At 30.1% G+C, this 18705-nt stretch overlaps 1 protein-coding gene across 1 annotated transcript; it reads left to right on the forward strand.

Annotated features, from left to right (window-relative positions):
• Nucleotides 1–15367: 15367 nt before the first annotated feature.
• LOC108476312 (xyloglucan endotransglucosylase protein 6) lies at nucleotides 15368–17805 on the forward strand. Its single transcript, XM_017778490.2, has 4 exons — nucleotides 15368–15684; nucleotides 15840–15940; nucleotides 16414–16607; nucleotides 17185–17805. The coding sequence occupies exons 1-4, from the start codon at nucleotides 15405–15407 to the stop codon at nucleotides 17603–17605; spliced, it is 996 nt and encodes a 331-aa protein (XP_017633979.1). The 5' UTR covers nucleotides 15368–15404; the 3' UTR covers nucleotides 17606–17805.
• The last annotated feature ends 900 nt before the right edge of the window (nucleotides 17806–18705 follow it).

Raw genomic sequence — 18705 nt, forward strand, 5'->3', positions numbered from 1 at the left:
AAAATAGTTGCTAATGATAAAAAATATATAATTATTTTAATGGTTTTAAACTCAAAAATAAAATAGCTTAAATTTCTTTTAAATTATAATATACAATTCTTGATCAAAGTAAAAACCATTCAGTAGGAGAAACCTATATAGTAAATGCCCTCTTATAACAGGAAAAGAAAATCAAATATGATTTACAAGTAGTTGAAAGAATTAGGGTTGAATTTTTCTCCAAATATTTGGATCAAATTTCAAATTTGAAGTTATTATTATTAAAAAATTTACTTAAATATTATTCTCAGATTGAATAAAATTAACTCTAAATCACAAAACGAATAAAAATATTTATAATTATAAAAAAATCAGATAAGAAGTAAATACATCAACTGGCATGTTTAGGTAAAAGTGAGCAGTACTAAGTACACATTTTTTTGCAGTACCATAATGGCAATCATGAGCCTCACAGGTTTTTTTTTTTTTTTTAATTGAGGGAAGTGGATAAATTTATTTAGAATTAAACTTAAACTCTCGTATTTATTATATAAAATTTTTGCCACCGGACTAAATTTTGTAGTTATATTAGTAGCTCAAACATTTAACATTTTATTCACATTTAAGGCATAAAATAAAATTAAGGACAAAACAATCATAAGGAAAAAAAACTTGCCTTATTTACCCTTTCTTTCCCCTGTTTATTTTTGAATCAAACCAATTTTAATCATATCTAGCACATGCTAGTTTGTATTGATCTCCTCTTTCTTGTTTCTTTTGTTAAATTTTCTTTAGCATCATATTCATGGCTATGGCCCCCATAGCAACAGCTAAGCAGCCTACCCCTTTTTTCTTTCCTTGTTTCATGGCACGTTTCACCATATCTAAGATCCCCTTACTAATATCAAAAGTAGAATTATGATTAATCATATATTACAAAAAAAAAAAAGAAAGAAATTAGCTCCTTATAATCTAGTTGATTTAGTATTAGTACGGTTGATATTATAGTTGTTTTACTTTAGTATGCAATATTATCTAATTACTTTAGTATTCCATATTTATTGAGTTATTCTCTAGCATTACAATATACTCTTCGTTACCATTGATTGGTCCTTGACCAAATATAAAAAATTAGTAGTAAATACTATGTAATTTAATTAACTGTTTAGTAAGTCCAAATGTATAGAAAATTACTTTTGTCAATAAAAATTTCAAATTATTTAAACGAAATCAGTAAAATAATTATATTTTAAAAATAGATATATATTCTAAAATTAAATGCTATTATAATTGTATAAAATAACTTTTAAAACTTAAAATATGTATGAGCATGTCTAGAAAGCGTTAGGGTAATTCGATTTGTGAGTAGTTGTTTGTAATTACCCAAATTTTCACCTCTATAAGAATTGAAAAGTGTAATTAGAGTGCTTCAATTACATTCAATTCAATGGGATCCCAAACACACCCTGAAAATTAAGAAGGTTATGATAACTTTAAGTATTACATAAAAATATTTTAAGCATCTCATGCTAAACTTTATTTATAGTTCTTTTAATAATTTTTGATACGAAATATGTAACCTCCCCAACCCAGCCTAAACGTTAGACCCGAATCCGGTGAATCCAAGAGATTACATCGGCCATTGGGATGGCCTAGTACGATCGGAGTTTATAGATCAGTCATTTTAAAACATTTGTTTATCTTAAAGAAAACTTAGTCTACTTTTGGAAAAACTTGTGAGTTAACAAAATCCAATTAATTTTAACCTTATTCTTGAAACGATGACTATTTTTTGAAAACTTAGATAATTTGTTTATTCTTCCAAAATTTGTTTCTAATCTCATCGCTACAGTATCCAATCTCACCACTTCAGTAACTAATTTCACCGCCACCGCTGTTTTTAACCTCACCGGAGGTAAACACATCGCCCATCCAAACTAAGCCTTAGTTTTATTAAAATTATATTTCATTCTTAATTAATCAAAAATCATATCTTAATTTAAGTTAAATGTAATGCATGTTAAGTAAAACCAAAATCTAATTCCTATTGTTACGGGCCAAAGTAATCTAGCCCCGTGACACTATGCCACAGTTAAAAAATAACTCCATACAATCTTTGAATAATAAATCTAAAATATTTATATAGAAAAACAAAACCGAGCTGAGCCCCTTCAAATGTCGTGTCCACATCCTAACCTAGTGGATTATCTAGAAAGATGGAAATTAAAAAGGGAGCGTGTAACGCCCCTTACCCGAGACCGTTGCCGGAGTCGAGCACAAGGCACTACTAAACTTATTTGAGCACTTAACCAAATTTAGATAATTTATATCATACTTTTCAGACAAGCTGTCCAACTGCGTCATAGTTGCTAAATAATTCATATCTCGAGTTATAAAACTCGAAACCCAAATCCGTAAATTTTCCCCGAATTTATACTCATATATCTACTTACCAATTTTTTTTTATAATTTTTGGTTGGTCCAATTAGTACAGTTTATTAGTTAAATCCTCCCCTGTTTCAGGGTTTGGCTACTTTGACCCCTGTGCACTACGAACCAAATTTCTCTCTGTACAAAATACAAATAACCATACCGTTTGTTTCTCTTAAAAATAGACCCAATGAGGAATCCATACATATACAGTATGACTCATAATTATTTTTGTGCAATTTTTAATGATTTTCTAAAATCAGAACAGGGGAACTCGAAGTCATTCAGACTCTGTCTCACCACAATTTAAATATCTCATAACATAAAATCCAATTGCATGCACCGTTTCCTCTATATGAAACTAGACTCATTAGGCTTTAATCTCATTTTTTCCAGCCCTTAACTCAATTTCCACAATTTATGGTGAATTTTCAAAGTCAAACTACTGCTACTTACCAAAAACTGTTTTAGTACAAATATTGTTAACTAGTTCATAACATCTTTACTTCAATTCATTCAAACTCTATACATGCCATATAAATCTTTAAACATAAAACAAAAACTACCGGAATTGATCTGAATAGTGTGCCCTGTTGTTTTGATCCGATCTACCCACTTCACTTCAGGTCAATCTACATAAAAATATTAAACACACACAAGTAAGCTTATTGAAGCTTAGTAAGCTCATAGGCATATAAACACAAATCATATCAAATATCGTACACAACCATATCTATTAGTTTAACTATTTCATCCTCCAAATCACAATTTCATTAATAATTCATTGGAATAATTTCCATATGGCTACTCACAATTTAACTCCCTTCGGCCCATTTCTCATTTACTTCGTTGTCAAATTAGGGAACAATAAGGGAATTAAGTGCTTCATTATCACATTGCCATAGTAAACTATGGACTTTCACATTGTTACGCATCACACACCGAAGCCATAGCCTTGCCATGGTCTTACACGGTTCACATATCATACCGAAGCCATATCCCAGACATGGTCTTATACGGAATCACATTATCACATTATACCGATGCCATAGCCCACTATGGTCTTATCTGAGTCACATTATCACATTGCACCGATGCCATAGCCCAGCTATGGTCTTAAACGGGCACACTTATCACATATTTTTCGTCAATTCATCGAGGTCCTGAATAGAAGCACTCAAATCCATTGTTCCTACTAATTTGTACTTTTAGTTACACATTATTCATTAGTTAATGCAAATTGATAGTATTCATCAACAATAAAATACTTTAACAATCATAAGATTTTCATATCAAAACATTGAACTTTGCCATATGAACTTACTGGACTAATTTGCAAAAGTCGAGAAATTAGGGACTATTCTTGAATTTTCTCCTTTCCACGATTCAGTTCGTTTTCTTGATCTATAATTATAAAATCATTCCTTCATTAGCATCCATTTCAATTCTATTTCACTTCACAATTTATGCTGTTCAAATTTCGAAATTGCACTTTTACCCCAAAATTTACAGTTTTCACAATTTAGTCCCTGCTCAATTCACCCATCAATTGAACTAATTTTTCTCAATTAACACTTTATTTTATCATTATAAACTATTTAAAAACCTTTTATATTCTTAATTTCAACAGAAACCTTCAATTCACAACTTTTTCACAATTAGGTCCTAAATATCATTTCCTATCAAAATCACTTAATAAAACCACCTTAATATGAAATTAGAACTTAAATTTCATAATAATTCATCATAAAATTCCCTTATCCATCCAGGGTAACTTCCAATTTCACCCATAAAATCAAAAACTAATGAATTCTACAAGTGGACCTAATTGTAAAAGTCATAAAAACATAAAAATTATCAAGAAAAGTAAGAATTAAACTCACATGATGTAAAAATATGAAAAACCAGCTTTCTCCAGACCTTCTATGGCGTTTTGGTTGAGAAAATATGAAGAAATGTCTAGATTTTTCAATTACATCATTATTTAACTATTAACTTTTATGCTATTTCCAATTTTGCCCCTTGTTCACATTGTTTTCTTGCTTATTTCATACCCAAACCGTCCAGCCATTAACCTTTGGGTCTAATTGCTCTTTAAATCCATCTTTTTAAATACTTAAGCTATTTACTCACAATTTAACAAATTTTGCGCTATTTTCAATTTAGTCCTTTTTAATTAATGAGCCATCCAAACGTTAAAATTTTCTAACGAAACTTTAATACTAACTCAATGACACTCCATAAATATTTACAAAAATATTTATAGCTCGATTTTCAACTTTGAGGTCTCGATACCTTATTTTTGACCCGTTTGACCTAATAAATTCTTTTAATTCACTAATTTTACCATTTCATAAATTCTTCTAAATTCTTACTTGACTCATAAATATTAAATTACTATCTTGTTCAATCTTATTTGTCGAATTTAGTGATCTCAAATCACCATTTCCGACACCACTGAAAATTAGGCCGTTACAGAGCGAGCTATGAAGCTCAATGTAAGTTCCATCACAAGCAAAATCAGTGCAACCAGTTGATAAGTTATACTAAATAATAACACATAGAATAATTGTGGGTAACTAGCAAATCAAATTATCAGTTTTTTGGATTAACGATCAATAGTGTCTCAGAATTTATAATAGCAATTTCAGAATATTAGTATTTCAGTTTGCTCAATAATTTATACTCGGATTAACCATTATGAAAAATTCAGTTTGAATGCACATACCTTATGAATGTCATACAATTTCAGTTTAATAGAAAATATCCTACCCTTTCGTTACGCACCATACTGAGTTCCCAGAACTCATCCAACCTTATAACTTTGGGATGTGGATAAACCACCATTGATTTATAGTTGTTGTCACTTGTTGTGGGTGCACAACATATTTGCAGATTAAACAAATTGCCACTTGGTTCATGACTGAACCACATATTTGCAGTTATTGCCACTTGTTATGAGTGCACAACATTTTTTGCAGATTAAATAAAATGTCACTTGTTTCATAATCGAACCACACTATTTGTAGATGAAACTGCCACTCTTCCTTCGTACATATTATCCCACCTCATGCAATGCAATATGTCACGCTTTGTAATAGAATAAATTAACACTAGTAGTACTTATGCTTAAGATTTATTCGATTCATTCACTAGTAATTAACATGTTTTGACAGGTATTTCAATAGGGTGGTGTTACTATTAACACTAATAGAGTATCTATTTCACAATGTCAGTGGTATGTATATACACTTCACATACGATATAGCCACAACACTTCGATCATTAAATTACAAATTCCACAATATCACACAGTTAAAGAGTAAATTGTGCAAATAAAACTCAAAAAATAGTTCCGACATATACCGAGACTAAACTAAACATATCAACATATCATACATATATATAATATTAATAATTTAGTTAATTAGATCATGAATTCTAACATTAATCATATCATCAGGGACTTTATTTAATAAAATAAAACACTAAAAATAGTTTGGGAACCAATTAGGGGCTAAACTAAACAAATCATAAAATTTGGGTCAAAACTGTAAAATTTGTGAGACATACGATTGTGCAACCGGGTCGTGTGGGAAGCCCTAGACCGTATGGAGGGGTTACACAGCTGTGTAACAAGCTATGGCTATGTGGAATTTGCAAAATCAACTTATACGGGAGATACGACCATATAGTAGATCGTATGAAGAGTCCTAGATCGTGTGAGAATCGAAAAACCTAGGGTTTTAAGAGGACATAGCCATATGAAGGGGCGTGTGGGCCATACGAGATAATAAATGTTCCCAAGAGATGCGAAAAGAACCGATAAAAATTATTTAATCGAATGTAGGGTTAGTGTCAGCTAGAAAATTTGTAGAAGTTTGAGATCTAAACATTGAAAGGAGTGTACTTATCATTTTTAGGGAAATATCAAGTTTGATATTGTTGTCAATTGCGTGATTGGTTGGGAGAACAATTAAATGAGAATGGTTTAATTTGTGGAAGAATTTATATCCAATAGCAAATAGAAGGTAAATTTTGATGTGAATGAGAGGAAAGAAAATAAAAGATGAGAATATGTAGGGACGTGAAAGAAATCCTATTTGGTTTAAGAGAAGAAACAAAATCCTATTCCTATTGGGAAAATTGGATTAAATATCTAGGGTTTGGGAACCCTAGGGAGACAAGAGCAAATTTCCTAAAGTTTTGGGACTGAAATTTAAAGGATCTGTCCAAATAATATTTATTTTAGTATGATTTTCATCCTTGTTTGCTAAAAATTAAAAGAAAAGAAATAGGAGACGAGTGGATAGAGCCTACGACCTTTAAAGAGTGCATTAATAACTTAATCATCGAGCCTATTCAATTATTTTGATATTCATTTCATCTAACCCCTTATATCGATATAAAATGATAGGGACGGGTATTGATGAGTGTGGAAACAGGATTGTAAGTTTGTCCAAGTCGCAGATTGGACTTAGGGCTCTAGACATTCAGAAAAAATACTTGAATTTTAACACAACTTGAAACGCAAACGGATCAAAGTCAGATTAAAAAATATTAAAGAATACAATTAAAATAAATAACTAAGATAAATAAAACAGAAGGATAAATCAAATATTAGAACAATAAAGAAGAAAATAAAGAAGATAGATGGAAAAGATGGAACGTGTCGTGTAGAAGTCCTAAAGAGCCTTGGAAATAAGAAAAATCTACAACCCCTTCAAACGATTCTAGTTTCCCCTCCAATAAAGAAAACTTGGCAAGAAAAAGTTTGAATATGATCCCCACAATCTGAAAAAATTGTTAAAACTCTTCTAAAACAAAACTCAAAAAAAAAATTTGAAAAGAAAAACTCAAAGAGAATTTATTAACTCAAAAGAGAAGTTGTTGAATAATAATGAATTAATTGTTGTACAATGCAAAGGCCTTTATATAGGCTACCTAGATAAACCTAAATAAAGCTCTTGAGTATACTAGAACTCTAATTAACCTAAGTAAAGAGTAGTTTTAAACTAAACTTTTTTGTTGACATAAAACTCCTAAATAACTTAAAATACTTACTAATTATAAAAAATTTGGAATAAAAATAATAAAATAATAAGAGCTAATAAATAAAATATCGTGCTTATATATAATAAAAATTAATCCTAAAATTTTGAACCCAATATAATTTGAACTCAAATTAAAAGCCCGAAACTCGTAATTTCCATATCTCGTCCAGAAATTCTACTTGCGTAGTTTTCATTAAAATGATCATAACTTGAGTTCCTAAACTCAAAATCGAGTGATTCAAAGAGCGTTTCGAAGCTAAGAGATAAATATTTGAATTCTATGAATACATCTTAATCCTAAAATGTTTGGATCCCATCCAAAAATTTGTCATAAGTTGACTAATCTTTTCAACTTGAAAATGGATAGCTTAGTTGAGTTAACTTTAATACATTTCACCCATTTTGTGTATGTATCATTCCTCGTTTCTTTAAAAAGATTTATCCTCACATACTAGCTTTGATCAAATCTTGGTTTGATTTGCTTAACCTTTGACCTTATTGTTGGGCCTTGAGGTAGTGTAAGCTCATCACATCCATGAGCCTGAAATTAGGCATTGAGACTCGTATCATATGTTTTGGGATTTTACAAAGTATGACAAGGAAGGAAGAGAAGATGGAACAAGGAGGAGATCATGATGATGCTGTGGTGGTCAGGAGCCAGAACAAGGATAAGAGGACAAGCTGGTTGAAAATATAAATGCTCAGAGTAACTTTAGGATATAAAAAGGGTCGATCCCTTGCCCATAGTTTTTCATGGTATTTATAGGAAAAAGTCCCCTTGTTGTAACGGCCTAATTTTCAGTGGTGTCGGAAATAGTGATTTGAGATCACTAAATTCGACAAATAAGATTGAACAAGATAGTAATTTAATATTTATGAGTCAAGTAAGAATTTAGAAGAATTTGTGAAATGGTGAAATTAGTGAATTAAAAGAATTTATTAGGTCAAACGGGTCAAAAATGAGGTATCGAGACCTCAAAGTTGAAAATCGAGCTATAAATATTTTTATAAATATTTATGGAGTGTCATTGAGTTAGTATTAAAGTTTCGTTAGAAAATTTTAACGTTTGGATGGCTAATTAATTAAAAAGGACTAAATTGAAAATAGCGCAAAATTTGTTAAATTGTGAGTAAATAGCTTAAGTATTTAAAAAGATGGATTTAAAGAGCAATTAGACCCAAAGGTTAATGGCTGGACGGTTTGGGTATGAAATAAGCAAGAAAACAATGTGAACAAGGGGTAAAATTGGAAATAGCATAAAAGTTAATAGTTAAATAATGATGTAATTGAAAAATCTAGACATTTCTTCATATTTTCTCAGCTAAAACGCCATAGAAGGTCTGGAGAAAGCTGTTTTTTCATATTTTACATCATGTGAGTTTAATTCTTACTTTTCTTGATAATTTTTATGTTTTTATGACTTTTACAATTAGGTCCACTTGTAGAATTCATTAGTTTTTGATTTTATGGGTGAAATTGGAAGTTACCCTGGATGGATAAGGAATTTTATGATGAATTATTATGAAATTTAAGTTCTAATTTTATATTAAGGTGGTTTTATTAAGTGATTTTGATAGGAAATGATATTTAGGACCTAATTGTGAAAAATTTGTGAATTGAAGGTTTATGTTGAAATTAAGAATATAAAAGGTTTTGAAATAGTTTATAATGATAAAATAAAGTGTTAATTGAGAAAAATTAGTTCAATTGATGGGTGAATTGAGAAGGACTAAATTGTGAAAATTGTAAATTTTGGGGTAAAAGTGCAATTTCGAAATTTGAACAGCATAAATTGTGAAGTGAAATAGAATTGAAATGGATGCTAATGAAGGAATGATTTTATAATTATAGATCAAGAAAACGAATTGAATCATGGAAAGGAGAAAATTCAAGAATAGTCCCTGAATTTCTACGACTTTTACAAATTAGTCCAGGTAAGTTCATATGGCAAAGTTCAATGTTTTGATATGAAAATATTATGATTGTTAAAGTATTTTATTGTTGATGAATACTATCAATTTGCATTAACTAATGAATAATGTGTAACTAAAAGTACAAATTAGTAGGAACAATGGATTTGAGTGCTTCTATTCTGTGGACTCGATGAGTTGATTGAAACATATGTGACAAGTGTGCCCGTTTAAGACCATAGCTGGGCTATGGCATCGGTGCAATGTGATAATGTGACTCAGATAAGACCATAGTGGGCTATGGCATCGGTATAATGTGATAATGTGATTCCAGTATAAGACCATGTCTAGGATATGGCTTCGGTATGATATGTGAACCGTGTAAGACCATGGCAAGGCTATGGCTTCGGTGTGTGATGTGTATCAATGTGAAAGTCCATGGTTTACTATGGCAATGTGATAATGAAGCACTCAATTCCCTTATTGTTCCCTAATTTGACAATGAAGTAAATGAGAAATGGGCCTAAGGGAGTTAAATTGTGAGTTGCCATATGGAAATTATTCCAATGAGTTATTAATGAAATTGTGATTTGGAGGATGAAATAGTTAAACTAATAGATATATGATTGTGTACGATATTTGATATGATTTGTGTTTATATGCCTATGAGCTTACTAAGCTTCAATAAGCTTACTTGTGTGTGTTTAATATTTTATGTAGATTGACTTGAAGTGAAGTGGGTAGATCGGATCAACACAACAGGCACACTATTCAGATCAATTCGGTAGTTTTTGTTTTATGTTTAAAGATTTATATGGCATGTATAGAGTTTGAATGAATTGAAGTAAAGATGTTATAAACTAGTTAACAATATTTATACTAAAACAGTTTTCGTAAGTAGCAGTAGTTTGACTTTGAAAATCACTAAAAATAGTATAAATGGAATTAAATAATGAATAAATTATGGAATCGAATCTTGATGAGTCTATTTTCATATGGAAGAAGCAAAACAGGTATATGAGCTATATTTTATGAGATGTTTAAATTTTTGTGAAACAGGGCCAGAGCGATTTCTGGATCCCCTGTTCTGACTTTGGAAATTAACCATAAATTTTACAAGGATAATTAGAAGTCATACTTTATATGTACAGATTCCTTATTGAGTCTAGTTTTATTAGAGACAAACGGCATAGTCATTGAAGCTCTGTACAGAGAGATATCTGATTCGTAATACACAAATATCAGAGTAGTCAAACCCTGAAACAGGGGAGATTTTAAATAATAAACTGTACTAGTTGGCTTGACCAAAAATTCTAGAAAAAAATTGGTACGTATATATATGAGTATAAATTCAGAGAAAATTTACGGATTTGGATTTCGAGTTTTATAACTCGAGATATGAATTATTTAGCAACTATGACACAGTTGGACAGCTTGTCTGAAAAGTATTATATAAATTATCTAAATTTGGTTAAGTGCTCAAATAAGTTTAGTAGTGCCTTGTGCTCGACTCCGGCAACGGTCTCAAGTAAGGGGCGTTACACTTGTCCACTGATTTGATATTAGCGAGATAAACGTTTAATCCCGTTAAATCCGTAATGGATAATTATGGGCACTTATTATGGTGTGTTATTTAGTAATTAATTAATATTTTAAATTTATTTATATAAAAAAAGCCTTAAAAATGGTGTGCTAATTTTAAAATAGAGCTATTACTTAGAAACTCTAAGCATAAAACATAGGAAAAAATTAAATATAATTATAATTACAATTGTTAGTTAAAACTTTGATATATTTTAAAAAATATTAATTTTATTGATGTAAAATAAAGTTATTATTGAATAGAATTATGAGCATTTTAATTATCACTTAATTAATATTAAGATTAATTATGTTAATTAATTATTTTTGAATAATATTACTTCACATTAATTACATAAAATAAAACTATATTATATGTTAAATATGTTAAAATATTTTAATTATGATTTTAAAATTTTATATTATAACATTTGAATTTATAAATTAATATATTTTAATTATACTCAATAATTCAAATAAAAATATTATTTTACATTAATTACTACAATTAAAAATATAATATTTAAAAATAATTAAATATTAAATACATAAATTACATACAATGCGCATTACATTAAAACTAATAAAAAGTAAACTAATAGTATTGAATAGACATTTCTTTACGGTACCATTACGGTAGAACGAGCCTTGTAGCTCCGTTTTATAAGTTTCACTTTGGATAAGTATGGTTGTGATGTGGTAGAATTTTTTATTCTACAATTATAATAATTAATTTTATCGTTTCCGTTATTTTTAATTTTACTAGATATAAATGTATCACTCATTTAAAAACACCTAAATCGATCAAATATTTGGCATTTTGATCACTTTGAGGGTAAAACAAAATTAGGGAAAAAATAATAAAAAAAAAAGACGTTACCTTATTTGCTTTTTTTTTTTTTAAATCAAATCAATTTTAATCATATCTACCACATGTTAATTTGTGTTAGTGTCCTCTTTCTCTTTTCTTTTTGTTAATTTTTTCATTAGCATCAAATTCAGGGGCATGGCCCCCATATACAAGACAGTGAGACACAGAACTTGTAGGCAACAGCTAAGCAGCCTACCCCTTTTTCTTCCCTTTCTTTCATGGCACATTTCACCATATCTAAGATTCTTTGGTTACTCTTAACAGTGAAATTATGATTTATCAGAAATAGTTTGAATTTGTATTGTTATATAAAAAAAAAATACAAAATATAATGAAGAGATAAGTGCTCCCTTATATTTAGCTTTGATTTTAAGTGTAAGAAAGGGAATCCATAACATATTATGCATCTCGCTAATTAAATTTTAATTAAATTGATGTTATTATTGTTGTTGTAGTAATTTAAAAGTTGTGAATTTAAATATGCTTAAATATACAATATTATTTACTTTAAAAATTAAAATGATTACGACTTACGAGTAATTTAAATATTGTATAAAAATATATATTATCTAAGTTACAAGTTAATTACGTATTTTTTGATGAATTAAAACATCCTTAATTATCAAATCATCAGATGAGTTTCAATTAAGTACGCTTTTAATATAACTCCACTGCCCTAAAAGAAGGTTAACCTTTAACAACTTTTGACATTAAAATTAAAATATAGTCATTTATCAACACCACATATTTTTTCTAGTAGAAGTTCGGAAATTTTGGACCCTTCCCCCTTCATGTCCACCCCCCAAAATCTGCCTACATTTAGTTACCTGTCGTGTTGCATAAATTTTATATTTAATATTTATATTATCTAAATATTAAAAATATATTATAGATTAAAAAAATATGTCAAAGTTCAAATTCCATTTATTTTAAATTATTTAAATCATTATTATCTAAGGGATAATATAACATCTACTCATTAAAATTCTGACCTATTGATCGGATGTTTATTTTTCTCAGAATTAATTTGAGCTCGAATAATTATTATACCAAAAAAATTTAAAGATTGAGTTTGATAGGTTTTTAAATTGGTCATAAATTTTTTGTTTATATTAGTCACAAAATTTGTTAATTTTTCTTAATTTAATCATTGAACTTAGATTTAATTAAGATGTTCTTACATGATGTTATGAGATTGTATCACCTTATCATTTAAAATTTTAAAATAATTTATATAAAATTCTAAAAATAAAAATTAAAGAAATTATTATTCTTAGATTGAAGTGGCACATATAATCTAAAATGGATAAATTAATATAATTTAAATTTAGAAAAGAATAGAAAGCAGAAATGCAATGTTGTTTTGTAATTATGTAAATATCAGACGGAATTTGGAACAGGAACAGTCAGTATTGCAGTGGAAGCGAACAAATTCATAAAAAGTGATTAAAAAGGCACAAATCTCGAGGCTAAATACAAATTTTAAACCTTTCCCCCCCAAAAAATTGTAATAAAATAAGAAAATGTGTATAATGGAGCTTGTACTGTACAGCTGGCACTTACCTCAGCAAAGTAACTAAATTGATCATACAAAAATAGATAAAGTGATCCATTTTCCTTTTATTATTAATATCACCCTTCCCCCTGCCCCCGTGAAACTCACTCTGTCCCAACTTCACACATTCTCACCCAATCGGAATGACGTGTCAACTAGAGTCAGCGCGTGAGTTCCATTTCCCATGTATATGCGAGTAGTTACCATTTCTTTGTTACAGAGATGGACCCCCCTAAAATCAAGATGTTGTGGGCAAAGTCGGAAGCTTTTTCACTAACAAGTCAATGACAATTGGAACAGCTAAGAAAACAGCTGTAGTTATCCACGTGGCGTCATTCAGTAGGGATGATACTTTTGAAAACAGAGACATGTCGTACCGAGTGTGCCCACACAGTGCCCAGCTTTGATCCAGCTAAGAGTGGCAATAGCATAATAACGGCTACATCCATTTTCCTTTTTAAATATTTTTGAGCATTTTCTCATTGGACAGAACCAAAAATATACACGAAAAAGATATTTATACGAAAAAGTTTTGAATTTATAATAATATCATATTATTAAAATAGTTTTAAAAATAATTATAATCTAATTTAAAATTATTGGTTAAAAATGTTGTGTTAATTTTAAGATATAATTACTATTTAGATAAAACTTTAAGCATAAAATATAAAAAAATTATAATAATTATAATTTAATTTATAATTGACGAAAAATTTTGTCTTAATTTTATTTATTTTATATTTGTTTATTGATGTAAAATAGAATTATTACTTGAATAAAACTCTAAGCTTATTAATTATCATTTAATTAATATTAAAGTTATATACCAAATAAAATTTAAGTTTAGCATTATAAACAACATTCAGTAATTAGGCACATTCAATCAAGTAACACGTAGAAAATTTACAAGTAAAAAATATGGAGATATTTAGCATTTGTAAGTTAGAATTTTAAAAAAATGAAGAAGTAAAATCATGATTTTTCAAGAGGCAATATCAAATTCATATTCGAACAATGTAATGGAAGAGTGATTAAATATTAATATTAATTTATGATGAGATAATATGATATTATTTTTTAAAAATTTCTATAAGTTTATAATATGTAAAACAAACACTCTTAAAAATGCTTTTTTTATGTATCTAATATTTATTTGGTGCAGGTGAAAAATATTTTGTGAGTTTCTTTTAAAAAAAAAGTCGAAATTCAACCATTGTTTTTAATCACTATTATCAATTATGTTCATTAAATTAGTTTAAATATATTTTTATTTATCATGAATTTCTATTATAATTGCTATATGTTATTTTACCTATTTTATTTATTTTTAAATTAACATTATAATTTACTTTCTTATATAATTCCAAATTTGTATATCACTTAAAAACTAATAGAAATTGTTATTATCAGTAATAATAATTAAAAATACATTATTTAAAAATTAATTAAAAATTAAATACATTATTAGGTAATAATAATTAAACCCATGTAAATTTAGAAACTAGTATATATATATATATATATATATATATATATATATATTTAAAAGGGTTGAAATATGCCAAAATTTCTGTATTTTTCAAAATTAGGAATTTAACTCTTTTATTTTTCAGATTTCAAAATTTAAATCAACTTGTTAAAATTATTTTGTTAAATTTAAAGTTTAATATAACATCCTTTTTTAATTACAAGGGTATAAAGTGAGTTTTTTTATTTTAAAATATTACAGCAATAAATTTAATACTGAAAAATTTAACAGTATTAACTAAATTTTATAATTTAAAAATATTATTGAAAAATTTGCATGAAAATGTGATAATTTGAATGTATCAAAAAATTGTACCAACCCTTTTGCTGTTCCCTTATGAAAAAAAAAAAAACTCTCACGTGGCAAAAAAAGGAACTAACGTGACGTGGCTTTCAATGTGGGCAGTGGAATAAGTCTACTGGAAAGTGGGGACACTGCCCTGCGCCACATTTGGTCCTTGTGAAGCAAGCCAATGGAATTTTTGGGCTATAAAAAATGCCCCACTCTCTGCTTGTGAGTAGTGTGACTGAGTGTGTATTTTTCAGAGTAGAAGCTTCACTAAGCTTACTCCCTCCCTCCTTCCCTCTCTCTGTTTCTGTCGCTTCCATGGCTGTCTTGTTTAAAATGCCTGTCGTTTTGGGTTTCTTTGTGGGTCTTATGATGCTGGGTTTGGTTAGCTCTGCTGAGTTTCATGAGCTTTTTCAACCTGGTTGGGCAAACGATCATTTCATCTATGAAGGAGAGCTTCTTAAGCTCAAACTTGATAATTTTTCTGGTAATTATTACCCTTTCCCCTTACTTTCCTTCATTAAAAAGAAACTTCAAAAATCAAACCTTTCAAGTTTTCACTTAATTAACTGCCGTTGTTGCAAGTTTCATGTAAAACTATCAACATATGGATTAATGAAATTCTGGGTTTGGTGATATCAGGTGCTGGGTTTGCATCAAAAAGCAGGTATTTGTTTGGAAAAGTATCCATGCAGATTAAACTTGTAGAGGGTGACTCTGCTGGGACTGTCACTGCTTACTATGTGAGTATATAAAATTTGCACATTTTAGTTCATTATTCAAAGGAAAAAAGAAGAAGCGATTTTCTCTTTATATGATTCTGCCCATGCTTGGGGTTTTCAAGTTTTCAACCAGCTTTAATCTTACCAAGGGTGGATAACAGCTCAGCTGAGCGTTTCCCGAATCATTTCCATGGGTCCCCTATTCATTAATTTTATAATTCCCCATGATGTTAAATTTTTACACCTTGTAAATAATCTATCTTTTCCGTTTGCTGACAATCAAAAGTTGGCCTTTTTCTGTCGAGGCCATAATGGTAGTAGTAGCTACCCACTCTACAGTCTCGTGAATCACTTTATGGCCAATTTATTTCACATTTATTTCATCTTGTCCCCACCATGGCCTCACCCAGTAAAGATACTTTATTTCCCTCTTAATCATACTTTTGACTTAACCATGTACAAGTGATCATTAATTAAGCTTGATGCTTATGCAGATGTCATCGGAGGGTCCATACCACAATGAGTTCGACTTCGAGTTCCTGGGCAATACCACAGGTGAACCTTACCTTCTCCAGACCAATGTGTACGTGAATGGTGTAGGGAACAGAGAGCAAAGAATGAACCTTTGGTTTGACCCCACCAAGGACTTCCACTCTTACTCTCTTCTTTGGAACCAGCGCCAAGTTGTGTGAGTATTGTTACTATCCTTTTAACTTTGAAGCATGATATATATATGTATATACACTTAATGATACACGTATGTAATATTGTACTAAAAAGCTGAAATGAAAGGGTAAATTTTCTGTTTTTTGTCTTCTGACCCTTGGTTGAAAACCTGCAGAAGAAACCAAAGAAAAAAATAAGAAAGGGTCCAAGTCTTGCTTGTTGTAATAAAAAGATAGAGACAAATTTGTACTCTGTTGGGAATCTTGATTTATCATCATTGCAACAGTCGCCATTTACTGCACTGGGGCCTCAGTGAATTTCCACTTTACCATGTTGATATTGATGGTTTGTTTCTAGATTACCTTAGGGTATTACGTTCTAAAGATCTGTAATTAGTACTATTATTAAAGGTTATAAATTCCTTTTGGAAAAAGGCATTGAAGGTTATTTTAATGTTATAATATGTAATATTTATTACAAGGTTGGTAGGTTTATATAGGTTTCTGTGCCTTTTGCATGTTTGTATATGCTTGATTATTTGCTTTATGTGTTTCATATATTCTTGGTATTTGAAATTATTTATTGTTTTATAATGCCAGATTTCTAGTGGATGAGACACCAATAAGAGTGCACACCAACATGGAACACAAAGGAATTCCTTTTCCCAAAGACCAAGCCATGGGTGTTTATAGCTCAATCTGGAATGCTGATGATTGGGCCACACAGGGTGGCCTAGTCAAGACTGATTGGAGCCATGCACCATTTGTTGCCTCCTACAAAGGCTTCGAAATCGACGCATGCGAGTGCCCGGTTTCCGTGACAGCAGATGAGATCGCCAAGAAATGCAGCAGCAGTGCTGAGAAGAGGTTCTGGTGGGACGAGCCGACAATGTCGGAGTTAAGTTTGCACCAGAGCCACCAACTGGTGTGGGTTAGGGCAAACCACTTGGTCTATGACTATTGTACTGATACTACTAGGTTCCCTGTCAAGCCTGTAGAGTGTGAGCACCACCGTCACTAGTAGACCAGCTAAGGCAAAAGGGGTTCTTTTGGGTACATTGTAAAAACATGTTGTATGGGGCACTGGGCGGTGGAAGAACCTTAGTCATAAAAAAAACATGTACTCCATGTTTCATATTTTGGTTTCTTTTAGTTTCCATTTTGTATGATAATCTCATTAGATTAATAGTATTAACTTTTTTTTAGTTTCTGTTGCATAAACTTGTCCAGACATGGTGGTGCAAAAATGAGGAAAACATGCTGAAAACATTACTCTTATTGATAAGTTGCATGATAAAAACAAGATTTGCTAAGGTGGGGTCCTAATATTAATGGACTTCATCTCCCTGTTTGCTTGGGCTACTGTTTGTGGTTTACCTTTACATTGTACTCTTTTTCCGTTCACAGTAAATCAGAGCATTGAATCCCGCATAAGAAAGGAAGAGATGGGAGGATATATGGCTCTCAAAGGAATGCATGTGGGTCAGTGTTAAATGATGGGTTGGGGAAAAAGGTTGATGTGGGTCGATTTCAAAGAATCTAATAATTCATTTAGGGGGACCCTCCCATCTTTCACTCTTTATTGCCAAGAACAATCTCATGTAAGGCTTGTTTGGGTGGTGTTTGTGCGTTTTTGTGATGGGTTGGTTTTAGAGATTGGGGAAGGTGAAATGTGTTTGTATGTTATTGTATTTTTACATGTAAATAAACAACTTGAAGTGTGAGTGTGAAGTCCTCTTTTAAGAGATATTACCTTTGAATATGTTTTGAGTCTTAAACATTATCCCATTCTTCATTACAGCTCTACAAAGCTACCACAAGGGTTGATCAAGTACTAGGCTATTACTATCCTTGATAGCTAACTTCGGTTTTATTCATATTTTCCTATATACTTGAGTGTTTCATCGGTCCGACTATCAGTTTAATTATGAAAATTTTATTTTAAAAAAAAAACTCTCAACATGTGTGAATTTGTAGGATAAATTTAGTTTTAAGCCAAAGACCAAACAAAAGCAATGCAATTTGTGCAAAATCCTTATTCAAATAATATTGTAGTCAGCCTTATCTTCATCGCTCCCAGACCCACTTCAATGTTCATATTATATAATTCACCACAAAGTA

This window comes from Gossypium arboreum, chromosome 3 (genome assembly GCF_025698485.1).
Source record: "Gossypium arboreum isolate Shixiya-1 chromosome 3, ASM2569848v2, whole genome shotgun sequence".
Taxonomy (NCBI): domain Eukaryota; kingdom Viridiplantae; phylum Streptophyta; class Magnoliopsida; order Malvales; family Malvaceae; genus Gossypium; species Gossypium arboreum.

Coding starts and splice junctions, on each gene's coding strand:
- LOC108476312 (XM_017778490.2), top strand. CDS start 15,405: ATGCCCCACTCTCTGCTTGTGAGTAGTGTGACTGAGTGTGTATTTTTC. Junction 15,685..15,839: donor CAAACTTGATAATTTTTCTG/GTAATTATTACC, acceptor TGGTGATATCAG/GTGCTGGGTTTGCATCAAAA. Junction 16,608..17,184: donor TGGAACCAGCGCCAAGTTGT/GTGAGTATTGTT, acceptor TTATAATGCCAG/ATTTCTAGTGGATGAGACAC.